The sequence below is a fragment of the Mastigoproctus giganteus genome, chromosome 3, assembly GCF_048544385.1.
Source record: "Mastigoproctus giganteus isolate SK-2022 chromosome 3, ASM4854438v1, whole genome shotgun sequence".
Lineage (NCBI taxonomy): Eukaryota > Metazoa > Arthropoda > Arachnida > Uropygi > Thelyphonidae > Mastigoproctus > Mastigoproctus giganteus.
In genome coordinates, this window is record NC_143577.1 from 193,637,399 (window position 1) to 193,656,607 (window position 19,209).

A 19,209-nucleotide genomic window follows, 5' to 3' on the forward strand; every position below is an offset into this window, starting at 1 on the left:
GTCCTGATGGTATTTCTCCACTTGTTCTCAACCTGTGCTCCTGAACTTACTCCTATTCTTTGCCGCCTTTTTTCACTTTCTTATTCCAAAGGTGTTTTTCCTTCTGCTTGGAAATTTGCTCATATCCAGCCAGTTCCTAAAAAGGGTGACAAATCCCTCCCATCCAATTATCGTCCCATTGCAATTACTTCTACTCTTTCTAAAGTAATGGAGAAATCAATTAACCGCCAACTCTTAAACTACCTGGAAACCTTCCGTCAGATCATCAATCGCCAGTATGGATTCCGTCAGTGTCGATCCACTGGTGATATTCTGGCTTATGTTACGCATTTGTGGAATAATTCAATGGAAAGGTTCGGTGAAAAAAGTAGTTGCTCTTGACATCTCAAAGGCTTTTGATTGTGTTTGGCATAAAGGTCTTCTAAACAAGCTTCCATCTTATGGTTTGCCAACTGTTTTTAGTAATTGGTTATCCAGTTTTCTCTCTGATCACTCACTGAGGGTGATGGTAGATGGCACTCTGTCTTCTAACTTCTCCACTAATGCCCGTTTCCCCCACTCTTTTCCTCTTGTATATCGATGACCTTCCATTGACTGGAAATCCATAGTTTTGCCGCTGATAGTACATTGCATTCAACTTTCCATTTTGAGAAACCTTGTCCTGCTCAATCAGCTTCAACTTCTCGAAAATCTGTTACCAATTCCATAAATGCCAATCTTCAGAAAATTCTCCAGTGGGCAAAGACAACTTAGTTGATTTCAACCCTTCTAAAACTGAGTCTTGTCTTATATCTCGCAAAAAGGATTCTTCTGCTCCTATGCTTATCTTTAGTGACACTCCGATTTCTAGGCAAAATGATATACCTCTTTTAGGGATTACCCTGACTTCTAATCTCTCTTGGGACTCCGATTTCTAGGCAAAATGATATACCTCTTTTAGGGATTACCCTGACTTCTAATCTCTCTTGGGACAAGCACATTACAAATATTGCTTCCTCTGCATCTAAAAAACTTGGTTTTCTCTTTCGCTCTCGGCGTTACTCTTCTTCCAAACAGCTGCTCAATCCGCCCTGCCATGGAATATTGTTCCCACATCCGGCGTGGTGCCCCCAAAACCTCTCTCAGGCTTCTTGATTCCATTCAGAAGAGGGCAGTTAGGTTAATTAATGATTCATCTCTATAACAGAGTCTCTTCACTCGCTTTCTCATAGACGTACTGTTTCTGCTGCATGCCTCTTCTACAGATACTTCCATGGGCACTGTTCTTCTGAATTGGCTTCTATAATTCCCGCTCTCTCTTTCAAAACCGTCCGACCACGTGCCACCACCAGCCAACATCCATTTACTGTCCAACTTCAAACCCACAGAACCAACTTTTCATTTTCATTTATTCATTCAACTGCCGTTTTCTGTAACAACCCTCCTTCATACGTATTTCCTGAAATTTACAATCTACAGAAATTCAAGTCAAATGTCAACAAATATCTTCTTTCAACTTCCAACCCAAGCATGGTACTAAGTACTATAGGTTCTAATACCTCTCGCGTTTGGGGTTCACAAAAAAAAAAAAAAAAAAGGATGAAATACGCCCCTGGGCATATTTAAATCTGAGCCCCTTTAATATATATATATATTAAAAATACTACATAGGTGTTTTAAAACTTTTTAGAGTTTGATTCATTCATACATTGATACATATTTTCTGTAATCCGTAGAAATTTTTATCACTACTTTAGAAAATGAGGCTCCCGGCATGGTCGGTTCGGCCGTGGTGCTAACGCGGTCCTGACGGGAGCTTTTGTCTGCATCCACCTTCAATCGAAGAAGCAAGGTCATTTGCTCCAAATGCATTAGAAAAGACATCTTTTACAATATATTTTTTCCAGTTTTCAATTGCTGTTGAGTCTACACTAATTCAATACTCTATGCAATGTTTTTTTAGTGTTAATGTTTTCAGTTCACAACTCCAGCAAGTAGCTCACCACAATAGTAGGCTTTGAAGGCTTGATAATGCCTTGATCACTTGGATAACCATGGGCTGAATTAGGTGCAGTTATGTTCCTTGGCAGAAAGGCGACTTCTGATCTTGGAATCTTTCGATTTCAGAACATAGCTGAATGCTGAACCAGGTCCCACAGTAAGAGCCTTTTATTCCAAGTTTTTTTGCGAAGCAAGTGGCATCTCATCGACGGTACACTCGTTTTTAAACCATAGGCAAAAATATCACTCGCCATCCAAGCACTGGAGCTATTTTTATGAGAGGTAGTGTTGATGTAGTTAAAATACTGCGGACTTCAAATTTTGCTGATTTTTATGTCTTTGGCTTGCGATTTCCTGTCTTGGTTGTGCATAGCAACACAGTAATTCTTCTTGCTAGTTTTCATACCTGCTTTGTTGGGTGCTTTTAATATCCAATGCCTTGTATTGGGAGTTTATAATACTGCAGTTTTGCAAATGCTCATCTGTGAATTCAACATCTCAAATCACATTAACAGAAATTCAAGAAGCGTTTCTGCTGCTCTAGCGTCACCAAATGTATAAATGCGGACAACTAACCCAGAATATCCCATGACAAGCCTTCCATCTCCAAAGCCACTTTCAGAAACTTTAAATGTCATCTCTATCAAATAGCTAATGAAAGTTAAGTGATGTGCTTTCAAAATTACCCCATTTATTGCAGCTTTAACTGAGGGGAGAGACTGGGTGTCTACAGTAATTAGTCTGAGTCCTGTCACTTACAAAATTACTCTGCAACTGAATATATAGAAAAGTGAATATAACTACACTGAAATTTTAGCTAATTCCCCTCTTGGAAATGGCGCATTATGGCCAAAGTAGCTTATGCGCCATCAAACCTCCATATCAACAACAACCTCTTGGAAATATGGTAGTAGGACATACGGTAGATATGAGAATATACAGAATTCACCTTTTCCAGTTTCCAATATTGCTAGTTCTTTGAATACACCTTTTTCATAATTCATTTTGGGATCATACTGTGTGAAGAGGTGCACTGCAATGAGGGTGCAGTATTATATCAATAAATGGTTTGCTAAAAAATGCAGATATCTAGTTACTTTGGTAGTATAGTGAAAATAGTTTTAATTTCTGGATAAGAATTCCAAAGTTGCTGCCGATTGCACCTTTGCTTGTGATAATGTGAACATAGCTTGGGTAAGCTCACATCATCAGAAACCTTGTTGCAAGTTTTCTGATGTTGATTTTCTAAACTGACATAACTATAAAAATGGCTGTAATTCAAACAGTTGATAGATGGCATATTGCATTGATTCAAGACAATTTGTAGGTACACAAAGGTGCAGATGAGTGGTCACTTTATTAGGTACACCAATCTAATAGCATGTCCTCCTTTTAACTCTCAGAATTGGGTTCAGTTTGGCGTGGACTCAATGAGCTGTCAAAAGTGTGCCATGGATTCGTGTCCACCAGTTGCAAATTTGCCAGCTGCTGATCTCTACCCTGAAGAGCTTGGACTTCATTCCACAGGTAGAATCACACTGAGGTGTGGCAAGGCCACTGGAGGTAAATTCACTATCATGTACAGAGAACTATGTGTTAAGTTCCCAAACAATTAAGGCTACGAAGCATCAGTCTATTGTGTATTCTGTGGTTGATTTGCTGCACAAAAAACTAGCTTCCATTGCCTGGAACTAGTTCTGTATAATTTTGCACCTTGTGAGTGAATTCAGTTGTAGGTAGGTACCTATCTATATTCATTGGAGGGCCAAATAGAAAATAGTACTTATTCTCAGTGAACACCACCACCCTGCAATGGCCTGGGTGGTGGTATTTATTGAGAATTAGTAACAGTCTCCTCTATTGGGGAAAGCATTACTTATTCGATGTAACAAAATAATAGTTCAATTCATTTACTGCATAAATACGATGCATTTGTCCTGAATTTTTAAACTACTAAACAGCATTCGGCATATTTCATATTGTTGACATGGCTGTCTAAGGTGGGCAGTATCCACCAAGAATAACAATAGTCTTCTCTACTGGGGAAAAATTACTTATTCGAGGTATAACTGAATATGTGTTATTAAGGCATTCACAATACAAGATGTAATGAAAGGATGCTACTTCAATAACTGGTCAATTTTCTACATATAGACATGGTGCATTTACACTAAATGTCTTATTTTGTTTTTGCTAATTACATTTTGGAATACAGCTATCCCTTAGGCTATGCAAGTCTGAGATATGCTTTCACATAATTATCAGTGTGCATGCACACATCTAAACTCCCCTTAAAATGCATGCCAGGTGTCAGGCTTCTAGGTTTAGGAAATTTGTCATCTAGCCCTTTTCAGTCACATTTGTGGTACAATGAGTCCAAACATTACCTTTTCAATTTTTAAACTTTAATTGTCTGATCAATTTTCTATGGAAATTTATTTTCAAGGTATGCATTTCTGCTTTACTTGAATAAAGCTAACATTCAGTGTCATACCAAAAAAGTGGTTTTCTACTATAATTTAAGGTTGAATGAAACCATCTACTAATGGTTTCATTCAACCTTAAATTATAGTTTTTTCACATTTTTGGTCTCCTTCAAACTTTTGCTGTTGAATTGGAAGATATCTATATATGGAGCAAATGGCTAGAAATTTCTAGCCATATCTCCTATTTTTAAATCATTCAATTACATTTTGTTGTACTTTATTCACTGGCTGAAGATAATTTCAAAGTGAATCTGCAAATTCTAACAAAATTGTTTAGAAGAAATTTAGATTTTATTATAAAACAATCGTGCAAAATCTTGGGTAGAGATGAAACTTAATCTACCTTGGTGGTCCATTTGATATCGATGGTTCTATTGTTGATCCTGCATCTACATTCACAGATGAGGAATTCTGTAGGGAGGTGGAAGCCAGAAGCTTATCAAACTCCAGCAGGAAGCTAAATGATTTTGTAATAACTGAGTACAAAGCTGAGGAGAACTTGTTTGAAGTTGAACACAAGAAAGGCACTTAGGCTGGATGGAATATATCCAGGAAATGAAGTAAGCAAACCCTTAGCCATAATTATGAGAGCTTCCTTGGACTCAGGGGAGGCCCTCATGGACTGGACATGTGCAAATGTATCCCCTATTTGCAAATTGGGTTCAAAGAGTAACGCAAGTAATTACAGACCTGTTAGTTTAAATTCTGTTCCAAGGAAAATTATGGCGTCACTGGTTAAAGAAGCATTGCAGGATCATTTAGACAAGACTGCAGTTATAGTTCAGACACAGCATGGGTTTGTTAAAGGGAAATCTTGTCTGACCAATTTGATTGGATATTATGATGTGGTCACAAAGGAACTGGATACAAAAAATAATTTTGATATCATATACTTGGATTTTAGGAAAGCTTTTGATACTGTTGTACATGGAAGACTGCTGTACAAATTGGAGCAGTATGGCATTAAGGGGAAGTTGCTGCTATGGATAAAACCTATGAAATATATATTTAAAATAGTGCATATAACATTTTAAGTATATCCAGAAGGGAAACTTCAGCTAAAAAAAAAAAGCTAACTCCTGATGAACAAGTTTTGTTGTCAATGTAATTATTCCTTGAAAAATTTTTACCAAATGCACAAACCTGTCCAGAACTAATGTATGAAATACTTTATTTCTATACAAATGAATACTTTTGAAACTACTTTTTTTCCTGTGTTAAATTTAATATTTTAGCAGTATATCTCTTCTTCCTTTCCCTCTGCCTAGTCTTATAAACCTTTTTGAATTTCTTTCTTCTTATTCGTTCCAATGCTTCCCTGCCCTGAAATGTATTATTTTGTGACTGACGATGCTTGTCTTTCCTGAAATAAAATGTAACACAATTTAGGATTCACTTTTTAGAGGAAATTTTCTGTAAAAAAAATAACTTCCAACTGCAATATCAGTTATATATTTAAAATCCAATTCCTTTTCAAAACATTGGACCATTAGTATGGCAGATATATAGCTAATAATCTTGGAAATTATCAGAATAATTACTGCAGCAATTCAATAGGTTCCTATGTTGCCCACGACTAGTTGTGGACATGGTTGCTCATCTACTGTTACTAGCTGGACTGGCTTTGACTTTAGGTTAGGATTTATCTATTGATGGAACTCTCAAGTCATAATTCATAAAATAAAATGTCATACATTTAAATTTATTGAATTCTGCTAAATGGACAGAAATACATGTTAACTAAATTCCTGTGGTTCAACGTGGATATCAGTTGAAGTTGTTAGCTACAATAAGAATTGCAATTGGCAATGTCACGGAAAACTGGTAGATATTCCAGTTCTCTGTGACATTTAGTATGGAATAAATTTAATAAAAAAATTTTCATATGAGAATAATTCAACCTTATCCATGCCTCAGTCTTATTTAATATCTGTATGGTGCAAGCCCTGGACTTTTGTTGCACCAAAAAATAAAATAACTCACCTATTTGACTCTGTCCTCATGTGGGTATCTATCAAGTTGAGCTTTAAATTTCCCTTTGATGCTGATCATTAACTACTTGATCAGCATTGATATCACACATGGAGGCAATTTATTCCAACAAGTAAAAACTCACTGGCTAAATGAAAACTTTCTGCATTACAGTCTAACTTCCCTTCCTGTAATTTTAATTTATGGCCCCCTAGTTCTGGAATCATTTATAAAAACTCTTGTTCATTTTACTTTCACCTCTCAGACAGAGCCTTATATCTCAATCAAATCTCCTCTAGGGTCTAGTTTTCAAGCTCTATTGCTTGTATATTTGGAGTCATTCCTGATATGGACACCTTACCAGCAGTGCCTATCTTTGAACCCTTTCAAAAAAGCTCATTGTCTCTTGTCTTTAGATGCAGTCTCCACACCCAGACACAGCCTGTACCCTGTCTATACCACACAGAGAACATCATTCTAACCAAATCTTAACTCTCAAATCTTTGTCTACTGTTTTTAGTTAAACCCCACTGGGTGTGCAAGTTATTTTGGGGTTGCTATTCTCCAAGTGTAATATCTTGCATTTTGCTGCATTAAAAGACAGCTGACACTTTTTTTGACCAGTCCTGAAGTAGCTGTGCTTGATGCTGATCATTAACTACTTGTCCAGTACTGATATCACAACCCCCCCCCTATTCTTTTGTCAATGTAATTTAAGAAAATCATGAACACGAGTGATCCTAATACTGATCCTTGCAGAATCCCCATCCATACTTCTTACATTAGCCCAATCCTCTTCTCTGTGTGCCATCTTCTAACAGAGGTTGGCGACCACCATGGCAAATGTCTCTCTGACTCTGGTAGCTCTGAACAGGCTAGGTGTTCAGTCCCATCCAATTCTTAATGTTATCGAGCCATGATGCAAGTCTTCCCCCAGGCTTTCTTCTTCCTCCCATTCTCCCCTCAATAATTAGCTGTGGAATTGTGTATTTGTTGTTCCTCGTCAGGTGTCCAAGATATGCCATTTTTCTTTTCTTTATATCCTTCAGCAATTCACAAGCTTTTTCAATTCTCTGCAGGACAGTCTCATTGGTCATTCTTGCTGTCTATGGTATCTTTAGTATTCTTCTATGTCCACATTTCAAATGCTTCTAGTCTTTTCGAAGTGTTAGTTTTCAGTGTCCATGTCTTGGTACCATACAACAAAACTCACCAACCTATCATCTGGATTCTAAAGTGGAAATCCAGGTTTCCACTGGACAAGGCAGGTCTCATTTAAAGAAAATACTGCCTGGCCATTTCAATCCTTTTCTTTCTGTCATTGATTCAACAGCCTAGATATTTAATTTTGTCAACTCTATCGACCTTCCATTTAACATTAGGGAAGGTGTTGGCATTGCCCCCTTAAGGACCATGAGCTTAGTCTTGTTGATATTACGCTCAGGGCCCATTCTTTCACTTCTTCACTCACATGATTGAGGAGTACAAAGTACAGTGTCATCTGCAGAGCAAAGGTTGTTAATCACTCTACCATTGACAGATATTTCTTCCATCTAATGCTCTCTTGAAGATGTCAGAGTAAATGTTAAACAGGAGGAGCACACATCCTCGCCTCACTCCACATTTAATGTTGATATTTTCTGTCCTTGTGCCATCTGGTTCCTGTAGAGGTGTATGATTATTCGAATGTTCGAATAATCATATACTGGATGTCGCATAATAATCATGCCACATCCTTTCAATATGTCACAATATACACAGATACTGTGTAACAAATTTTCAAAAACGATATTATTTATTTATTTTTTAAATTTGATTATGTTGATTCCAAATTTCACCTTAGTTTTGTGGCACCAATTGTTTGCCCAGAAATGAAAAGTAAATATGCAATATAATATATAAATAATCTTTTAACAAAGATTAATAGTCTAAGAGTAGACTATTAATCTTTGTTAAAAGTAAACAAGCTAAAAAAAATTAAAGCAGAAACACTCCTCAAGCTAATAAAAAAAAAAAAAAAACCCTAAAAGTGTACAGCTGGATTTCTTTTTCTTTTGTGGCCAGTGTGATCATCCAAAATCAAGAACCAGCTAGTCATTCAGTATTATCTTCATTCATTTTACTGACTATACATTGTCTTAGTGGTCCCCAACACTGCCCAGATTTGGCCTGAACAAATCCAAGTTCAGGATGGAGTTTGCTGATATTTAACAAGAGCTTGTTAAATATCAGGTCCTTGAGGTTGTCACAGATATTCTCTCAGATATTCCAGACAAGCTGTACTTGCTACGTGGGAGTCTAAAACGCTGATGGAACTGATATTCGGGTGACACTCAAGTCAAGTGGACCCAATTTCGGCGAAGTCCGGACGGTCTGTGACAGCCAAATCCTCTGCTTGCACCTTCACGATGGTGGGACTGTTAGTAATCCTGGGTATAACCTCCATGCACAAGTACATGGTGGGTGACCACCCAGGTGTGAACCAACGTAAGCAGGGGTCGAGGTGTGGCGCCCACACCACATGGAGGAATGTCGTTCCTCTATGTTACCAGGCAGTGCTAGGTGGTAGATAACTCTCATCAACCGGTGAAATACCACCACTTTGCTTATTGGAGGCTTGAAGTGGTGGAACCCATGTTTAGTCTCTAAAGCTAAGTTCCTGTCAACCAGTCCCTATCTCTTCCATCATGCAGTATGATTGACGACTTTTTAGGTTATGATGAATGTCGTGGCGAGATCCAATATTCCTTACATTTCGAGGGTACAGCTCTAAAACGGTGTTCGCAGGCCGGCCGCTAGTTAGTACACCTGACTGAACCTATTGGTAACTCTCTAGGAAGCTTCCGGATCAGCTAATGTATAATCTTGCTACCTCTACTCTGCCAGACAGTGACTGGAGGGAGTCCGAGTAGTGTGTATGTGGGGAGCATTGTCGAGGCCACGTCAAGGATCTGGGTATATTCTTACATGTACGCCATATCCAAAAATTTCATTACTTCATATAGCATGTCCCACCTACTTTTTCTTACTATTGAATACACCATGAATTGTCAAACTAATAAAGCAAGCTTATCTGCGAAAAGATCTAAACCTCCCAAGGACTTCCTAATTCATTTCACAAATATACGTGGTCTCAATTCTAATCTCAACGATGTCCATTTCCACTTGCAGTCTGCCAAACCCCATGTACTTTTTCTGACAGAATTTCAGTTATAGGTTGATTCATCTACTGCTCATCTTAGATGCCCAAATTATTCGCTGTATGATTCCTTTCGCCTCAAAGGTGGTACTTGTGCATATGTCCGTTCTGATATTCCCTGTCAGAGACTTGGCAATTTGGAATCTCCTCTCTTTGATCTTCTCTTGCTTAAAATCTCTTTACCTCATTGTGTCAAATTCATCTGTTTTTTCTACCGTTCTATCAACTCCACTAATCACTTGGAGCTCTTTGACTTCCTCTCTTTGCAACTTGACTTTCTCCAGTCCAACTTTCCTAACAGTTAAGTAATTTTCCTTGGTGATTTTAATGTTCACAACTCCAGCTGGCTTCCGTTTTATAGTCACATCGACCCAGCAGGTCGAGATGCTGAGGCTTTTGCAATTACTAATGACCTAACACAGATTGTTCATTTACCTACAAGATTACCGGACAATCCTAATCATACAGCCAATACGCTTGATCTTTTTCTCACAAACAACCCTTCTAAGTACATGGTCGAAGTGAGAGGTCCTCTAGGCACTTCAGATCGCAACTTAGTGATTGTCTCTTCTCCAATGGAACCTTTATCTCATGGCTATTCCCAACCACGTGTTGTTTGGCATTACAAGAATGCAAAATGGGATGACCTGCGAGACTTCTTTTCCTTGGTCAGATTACTGTTTCAAAACTTCTGATGTCAACGTTTGCTCAGATCGTGTCAGTGAAATTATTCTTGCAGGAATGGAACCCTTATCCCACACTCCACTTTAAAATCTCATCCTTTTTCTAAACCTTGGTTTTCCAATAAATGTGCTAAGGCTGTCCAAGAGAAGAATGCTGCATATCGTAATTGGCTTGTTTCTAATTCTTCAGATTCATTTTCTGCTCGCAGAAAATGAAGTTATTAATTAACTGTAAAGCAGTTATTAATCAGTCCAAACTAGAGTTTGAACAGGCTAAGAGTAGAAAATTTGCTTCTTGCCCTAATGGTAGCCGAGCATTCGTGTCTCTTGCCAAAGCTATTGGCCGCAACTTTTGCCCATCTTTGCTCCCACCTGTGTCCAAACCAGATGGTTCTGTTGCCACTTCAGCCAAGGATAAAGCTGACCTGCTAGCATCCCATTTTTCTTCCAGCTCATGTATTAATGATCTTGGTAAAACACCTCCCACCATTCCCAACATGCTCCATTCAATGTCTCCTGTGGTCTTACGTCAAAAGGATATTGATGAATCTTGATGCTAAGAAAGCTCCAGGTCCTGATGGTATTTCTCCACTTGTTCTCAAAACCTGTGCTCCTAAACTTACTCCTATTCTTTGCTGCCTTTTTTCACTTTCTTATTCCAAAGGTGTTTTTCCTTCTGCTTGGAAATTTGCTTATATCCAGCCAGTTCCTAAAAAGGGTGACAAATCCCTCCCATCCAATTATCGTCCCATTGCAATTACTTCTACTCTTTCTAAAGTAATGGAGAAATCAATTAATCGCCAACTCTTAAACTGCCCAGAAACCTTCCGTCTGATCAACAACCACCAGTATGGATTCCGTCAGTGTCGATCCACTGGAGATATTCTGGCTGATGTTACCCATTTATGGACTAATTCAATGGAAAGGTTCGGTGAAACACAAGTAGTTGCTCTTGACATCTCAAAGGCATAAAGTTTGGCATAAAGGTCTTCTAAACAAGCTTCCATCTTATGGTTTGCCAACTGTTTTTAGTAATTGGTTATCCAGTTTTCTCTCTGATCGCTCACTGACGGTGATGGTAGATGGCTCTCTGTCTTCTAACTTCTCCACTAATGCCGGTGTCCCCCAAGGTTCAGTTCTTTCCCCCACTCTTTTCCTCTTGTATATCAATGACCTTCTTCCATTGACTGGAAATCCTATCCATAGTTTTGCCGATGATAGCACATTGCATTCAACTTTCCATTTTGAGAAACCTTGTCCTGCTCAATCAGCTTCAACTTCTCAAAATCTGCTACCAATTCCTTAAATGCTGATGTTCAGGTAATTCTCCAGTGGGGCAAAGACAACTTAGTTGATTTCAACCCTTCTAAAACTGAGTCTTTCTTATATCTCGCAAAAAGGATTCTTCTGCTCCTGTGCTTATCTTTAGTGACGCTCCGATTTCTAGGCAAAATGATATATCTCTTTTGGGGATTACCCTGACTTCTAATCTCTCTTGGCACAAGCACATTACAAATATTGCTTCCTCTGCATCTAAAAAACTTGGTTTTCTCTTTCGCTCTCGGCATTACTTTTCTTCCAAACAGCTGCTTACTCTGTATAAATCGCAAATCTGCCCTGCCATGGAATATTGTTCCCACATCCGGCGTGGTGCCTCCAAAACCTCTCAGGCTTCTTGATTCCATTCAGAAGAGGGCAGTTAGGTTAATTAATGATTCATCTCTAACAGAGTCTCTCCACTCGCTTTCTCATAGATGCACTGTTTCTGCTGCATGCCTCTTCTACAGATACTTCCATGGGCACTGTTCTTCTGAATTGGCTTCTATAATTCCTGCTCTCTCTTTCAAAACAATCTGAACACGTGCCGCCACTAGCCAACATCTATTTACTGTCCAACTTCAAACCCACAGAACCAACTTTTCATCTTCCTCATTTATTCATTCAACTGCCGTTTTCTGGAACAACCTTCCTTCATACGTATTTCCTGAAAATTACAATCTACAGAAGTTCAAGTCCAATGTCAACAAATATCTTCTTTCGTCTTCTGAACTTCAAACCCAAGCACGGTACTAAGTACTATAGGTTCTAATACCTCTCGTGTTTGAGGTTCACATTAAAAAAAAAAATAAATAAAAAATAAAAGAGCTTCTTGTGACACTAACATCTGTTTAACTTGTGAACTGATAAATATGTCACCAGACAATTTTCAAAACACAGACTATACATGCTTGAAGCTATCATCTTGAGGAGCCAATGCTTTGACCAGTCTCAGTTTTATATGGAGTGGTATAAGTAAGACTGTTTCTTGGAACCAGGGCATTGTTTACTACATTATGCACACCAGGCTAATTCCGGAAGACCATTCTCTTCTCCTGTAAAGCTGGCAGAGAAAGCAAGAGCACTTAGGGAAACCACCTTGCACACTCAGAAAGAATCTCAGCATCCTGAAGTCTTACATGATCTTTAACACGTCACATTTCTATAGTCTTCTTTAATGTCAAAAGAGTAAATAACAGAAATCAATATATATTCTTCTAATTGAGAAACAATACATCTTTCAACCTTTTATTAAACTATCTGTGAAAACACACCACTCCTCTGGATTGTGACATATCAATTTTTTTTTCATAAAGACCAATCAAATAAAAGCAATAGCATAAGGTTTCAGAAATGTATAAATAAAAACTTAAAGGCACATCACTTAAAAATAAGTGACATGCCTTTTCTGTATATGAAGCTGAGATCTAGTTGATTCCAATCAGCAGCTCTGTACTGGATTTTGTTACTCAGGTTCCTCACACAGTCATCCAATTCTTTTTGATTAGGGAAATGCGATACTTTACTCAAACATTGGGGTGTAATCCTAATGTTCCTGTTCACTAGATTCATTATACAATTTGAAAGACTTTTCTGGAAGGTAAATTTGAAGTTGGCACCTCAACTGTTTTGACAAGTCCCAGTTATATGGAGTGGTATCCAATCACGAGCTCTGTACGGTATAAGTAAGACTGTTTCTAGAGCAACAGAGGATGGTATGTTGAAATACACCTCAGCTTTTCAATCTGCAGAATTTTTAAACTTTGATATATCCGCCATACAAAAGTAGCACTGTAGCAGTCATTGTGATGGTATGTAGGCTCACTTTCCATATTCTAGGTATAGCAAAAGGCATACACTTACAACCACTCCTTTAATGCTGACCTGCAACTTCTACAACAGAAATGAGGGGCCCAAACTTGTCTTGATCAGCAAAACAGGTATTTCAGAACAGGCTTCCTTTGCAGTGCAAAACTTGGATAAGTTGGCATTACATCATTTATGCATTTTGACTTGCATATTAATTGATTCATAAGCAGCGCAATAAAAAACAAATCCCAACTGAAATATCAAAATTACCTCAAAAATATTGAAGAAATATGAAAAATAGTCCCAAAAAAGGAGATTCCACGTATAGTGCACTTCGGAACTACTCCCCTCAAAAATGCTATAATGTAAATTTACTGAATATTTTATTAAAACAGAAATCATGTGCATCAGAAATCATGCAAGGTGTTAAAATTAAGAAATACACAATCCCCAAAATAACTTACAGAACTAAAAGGCATTTATCCTCCACAGACAATCAGTCTTTATAATAAGAAATAAAAACAATGTATGTATCTCTTGTTATGAGTTACTTGCTGTGAATCTCATAAATACAGTTCTGATGTGTAAGTTATCATTATTATTACGACTCAATGAAATGGTTTAGACTACAAACATCTGAGCAGTATCTAATTATTCCTAACAAGAATTAAAGACAAAATTTAATTCTACCCAGTGTGAAGTTCTTCAATTCTATTTACCTGAATGCTACACCACTAAAGGAATAACTTAGATAATTAGATGAGTTGAATTAAAATGGACATAAAAAAAAAGGGTCAAAATGTATATAAATGTACATTTATATACATTTTGTACATATACAAAATGTAAATGTAAATAAAAATATTTACTCATATAAGTCACTGGAATGTGACTTATATGAGTAAAAATTAAATGTTAATACTGTAAATTTTGCAATCTTTAAATTAAATTACATTATATCAGGTTATTAAATACATTTATAGTGAAGTATCTTCAGTGGACTATGCCTTTGAAATTTTCATATCACAAAGATAATTACCATTTTTTCTTTCCTGCTTTTGACACGTGATTTGTAGATCTGACAACTCGAAGAGGTCTTCCATTTATTTCTTTTCCATTTAAATGTAAAGCTAGGTTGACTGCATCAGCATTCTGTTGTTATAGAGGGGAAAAAATAACATATATGATCAATTTTCACGACTGCGCTACATATTTAGAAGAATGTAACAGAAATCATGGGTAGGATTGCCAATAAAATAGTGAGATATATATACTTAGTGTTAATTTTGTTTTATGTGCTGTAAAGGAATATGAAGTTTACCTCAATATGATACTCTCCAGAAATAAAAAAGCAAACATCTTACATTACAGTAAGAAATAATTAAAAATGAATTTAACGAAAAAAAATTGCAAACGAAAAGCATTGTCACCTTTAGGAAGGAAAATCTTTTTGTTAAATTAATGTTTTAATTTTTAATTGCTTCAATACATTTTTAATTATTGTTAATTATTTCTTACTGTAATGTAAGACTTTCGATTTTTTAATTTTTTGCGTTTTAATTTCTGGAGAGTATCACACAGAAGTGTTCTATGTATCGTATTAAGGTAAACTTCTCTTATTCTTTTACAAATATTGATATCAACGTAGAACATATTGAGCATTATAGCCCTAGTTCATATTATCAAATTCAGCTTTAAAGGAATATACTTTCAGTTGTATGTGGTTGTAGATATGTGGTGTAAATGTTACTGTAAATGTTACCAATAAACATTATACACACATTGTTTGAGTAGGTCATGATTCTATATATTTTTGGGTTTGTGTAATTTATATTTAAGCATTAAGGCTGCCTAGCAATCTGTTGTGCCAGTTCACCTAAAGATCTTGTAAAATTGAATTAAATTAAAAATTAATATAAGATAAAGTTAAAAGATTATAAAAACAATTTGAAAAAGGATAAAAAATTACATTCATCCACTTGGCCATCTCTCTGCTACTTTGTCAAGGGCTTTGAGCGGACAGATAGCCATATTAAATGAATGTCTCATGCATACTGTTTAATAACAGTTTTACTAAAATTCATTAACCATTTTTAGTTTTGTATGTCCTAATTATAATAAAATGTGACTGAAATTAAATTTACTTAGATTGGTATTTACACAAACTGGGATTGGGATCCAAAGCCCAACGGGTATACATCAGTTATAAAGTACAGTAGTATTTACCTGCAATCATTGTGGATGGCGGTCTATATGAGAAAAGGGTGCTGGGGTGCCACTGGCCTAATTTACTGGACAGGCAGCAATTATAATTTATCTAAACCTGGGTGAAGGGTAATTTAGATTGTAACTATTAAACTTGTAAAAGTTCCAGAAGGGTATTTTTGAGAGGGATGGGATTAGAGGTACATAGAAGAATAAAATGAATCAAAACACAATTTTAAAGCTAATTTATAATATTATCCACATAAAATTAAAAACCAATTTAACGCAATTAAAAATATTAAAAAGCATCTAACAAAAATATTCAAAACGATTTTCCTTCCTGAAGCTGACAACACTTTGACCGTATGTCGTGATCACAGGAATGAAAATTACCGAATAGGGTTGAACTTAAATTGTGATTATTGTCTTTGTGCATGCGCGTAAAGATCCATGCATCTGAGATCAAATATGGCCGACAGACATTAACAGAATTCTTGTTTAATTTAATTTCTACGGTTTCTGCAATTAATAGTCGCATATAATTACGTTGGACATTAAGTATTTTGGCCTCATTAAATAAAAAAGTATGTTTTTTGTTAATGGCACGAAAGGCTAATTCTGATGCTGCTGAACAAGAAGCACGAACTGAGGCTTCATGTTGATTCACACGAATATTCAGAGAAAAACGCGTCGAACCTAGGTAAGACGAGTTGCAATCACCACAAGGAATGTTGTATACTATTAATTTGTGTTGTGAATGCAGAAAGAACTGAGCGATTGTTCAGTATAGTGTGCAATTTCCATATTGGCCTGGCCACAATTTTAAATTCAGTATCTTTAAAGAATCTATTAAGCTGTTTGTGCCACTGTTCAACATATGGGACAGAAATAAAGTATTTTTTGATATTACTATTGTTGGTTGGTGTAGTATTTTGTATCCTATCCTTAACCTGTACCCTAATTCGGTTTATTGTGGCAAGGGGATAACCCCTGTTTAAGAACCTGTTTAATATTAATATAGTTAATATTTGTATTTCTGAGCCCAAAGCAGATTCCGTCATTGAATATTTATAGGCATTTAGAAATTGATTAAAGATAATCGATCTTTTGTAGGTGAACGGGTGATAGCTATTATAATGTAGAAGCATACCGGCGATAGATGCTAAATTGGATTTTATTCGAGTCCCGAGTAAGCGTGAAATTTAGAAAGTTTAATGACTTTGTATCTGTATCCTCACTTTCCAATGTAAATTTGAGTCTAGAATGAATATTACTAAATGAATGTAAATTTTCTTGGATAGTACTATTATCAGTAATAACTAGAACATCGTCTAAATACCTCCCATAGTATGTGATATGGGGTCGAAATGACGCTGAAGCCATGGACATCCTCTACGACATTGCCCGCATTGCCCGGCCATATGGGTTGAAGATTAATGCTGATAAGACAAAGGCATATGCTCAATCGCTGAGAGATAGATCTCTGACATTAAGCCGCTCAGGCTCAAACCCATTGGTAATCCAAAAATTTATATGTACACCTTGTCTCGAAAGGTGATATAGTTGGCCTCAACTAACAGTTTAATTAAGTGAAAAACTTCCTTAATAGGTAGCTTCATAATAATTAAATCAGTATTGAGTTATTATTTAACATATCCCAAGTAATATCTAATGTGTATTCAATGTTTACATTTGTATATAACGAGGTAACATCTTCTTCTTCTTTGGTCCTTAGCTGGCGGCTGAAGGAGGCGGTTGGCCACGCAACGAGTACGCTGCTGTAGGTGCTGCAGGGTTTCGGACTTGCTCTGTGATGTTCTTCCATGCTTTACGATCCATGGCGTCATTCTTGGCCTGATTAAGGTTGAGACTTCAGGTCATTTTCCACTTGCTTGGCCCACGTTTTCCTAGGCGTGGTCTGTCGAATGCTCCATTGGGTGGGTCATTGTCTCCAAAGGAGTGTGGATGATATTCTATTCGTGCCCATTCTACATACATGGCCAAACCATCTAAGCCTTTGCTTCTGGTGCGGATGGTATCATTAGTGATGCGGTTGCGAAGTGAGATGCCCAGGATCTGCCGCAGGCATCGCATTTGGAATACCTCAAGTTTGTTTAAATCTAGCTCGAGACAAATCCATGTTTCCGATCCGTAAAGGAGAATGGGCAGGATCAAAGTCTGGAAGAGTCTGATTTTAGTCTTTGAGGAAATGTTGGTCCTCTTCCACAGACACCATTTGAGCGAGGCGAACGCAATGGCCGCCTGTCCAATTCTGCTGTGGATCTCCATGGTGGATGCAACTTTCTTCTCCTGGACCAGCGACTCATGGTATTTACAGTCCTGCACTTGCTCGATCTGGACGCCTTCGAGATAGATGATGGCTTGCAACCCATCTGTTGTCAGGGCCTTTGTCTTATCAGCATTAATCTTCAACCCGTATGGCCGGGCAATGCGGGCAATGTCGTAGAGGATGTCCATGGCTTCAGCGTCATTTCCGGCAAAGATAGCACTATCGTCGGCAAACATCAAGTCAGTCACCTAGTGATCCTTGCCATATTGTATACCCCGTCTGTTGCTGAATGCTTGCCTCATAATGGCGTCGACCATGATGTTAAAAAAAAACGGGGAGGCCACGTCCCCTTGGCGGACTCCAGTTTGGATGGTAAATTCCTCAGATAAATCGTTCTGGATGCGCACCTGGCTGGTTAAACCATTGTATGCAGTTTGGAGGAGTGTGATGACTTTTCGAGGTACATGTTCAACCTCTAGCAATTTCCATAAGGCGGGCCTGTGGACACAGTCGAAAGCAGACTTAAAGTCAATAAAAACGGTTCGCTGTCCACACCGGATCCTCTCCTCCATCACAGCATCCTCCTGGGATACTAAATCCCGCCTGTTCTTCTCGACTGGTTTGCTCGCGATGTTTTTGCAGCCTTGACTGAATGATCTTCATAAGGACCTTTCTGATGATGGAAAGGAGACTGATGCCACGGTAGTTCTTGCAATCCCGATTATCACCTTTCTTGTGGATTGGCACGATAATGGTTTTCCTTCTAGTGAGAATAAATTGTCATTGTCGCTAAGTCTACAGTCTTTAAGATTATTAAATAATATATCGTAGTTCATAATCCCAAATTGTATTACCTGTCTAAAGGGTTTTATAATGCTATATACATGTGTGGCTAAGGATGAAAATGCAGAGTTCCTGTAGGAAACAATAGGTCGAATAGGAAATCCAGTCTTGTGTAATTTTACCTGACTGAAAAGTGCAGGAATATTGTACTGGCCTTCAATTCCTTTAACCGAGCCATAGTAATGTAATCGTTTTTTCGATATGTGGTTAACGTTTTATTGTATTGATTGACCAAATTGGTAAACAGTGCCAGGTCTACTTCAAGGTAAGTGGAGGTATCTGAAACAACTGAATCTAACTTATTAATATAATCGTGTTTATCTAATATTACCACTGTATCTCCTTTATCTGCCTTCTGTATAATAATGTCTTTATTTTCCAGAAGTTCTCATAAAGCTGAACTGTCATGTGTATTCAATTTAGGAA

General features: G+C 37.4%; 1 protein-coding gene across 1 annotated transcript in view; it reads right to left on the minus strand.

Moving 5' to 3' along the window:
- Positions 1 to 5,620: 5,620 nt before the first annotated feature.
- Positions 5,621 to 19,209, minus strand: part of LOC150088534 (RNA-binding protein 34-like) — a 101,818-nt gene continuing 88,229 nt past the window's right edge. The window contains exons 10-11 of the mRNA XM_090370790.1: positions 14,485 to 14,597; positions 5,621 to 5,829 (exon numbers count right to left, since the gene is read on the minus strand). Coding sequence (XP_090226916.1) covers positions 5,667 to 5,829; positions 14,485 to 14,597 — 276 coding nt within the window. The 3' untranslated portion in view covers positions 5,621 to 5,666. The remainder of the gene's footprint in view (positions 5,830 to 14,484; positions 14,598 to 19,209) is intronic.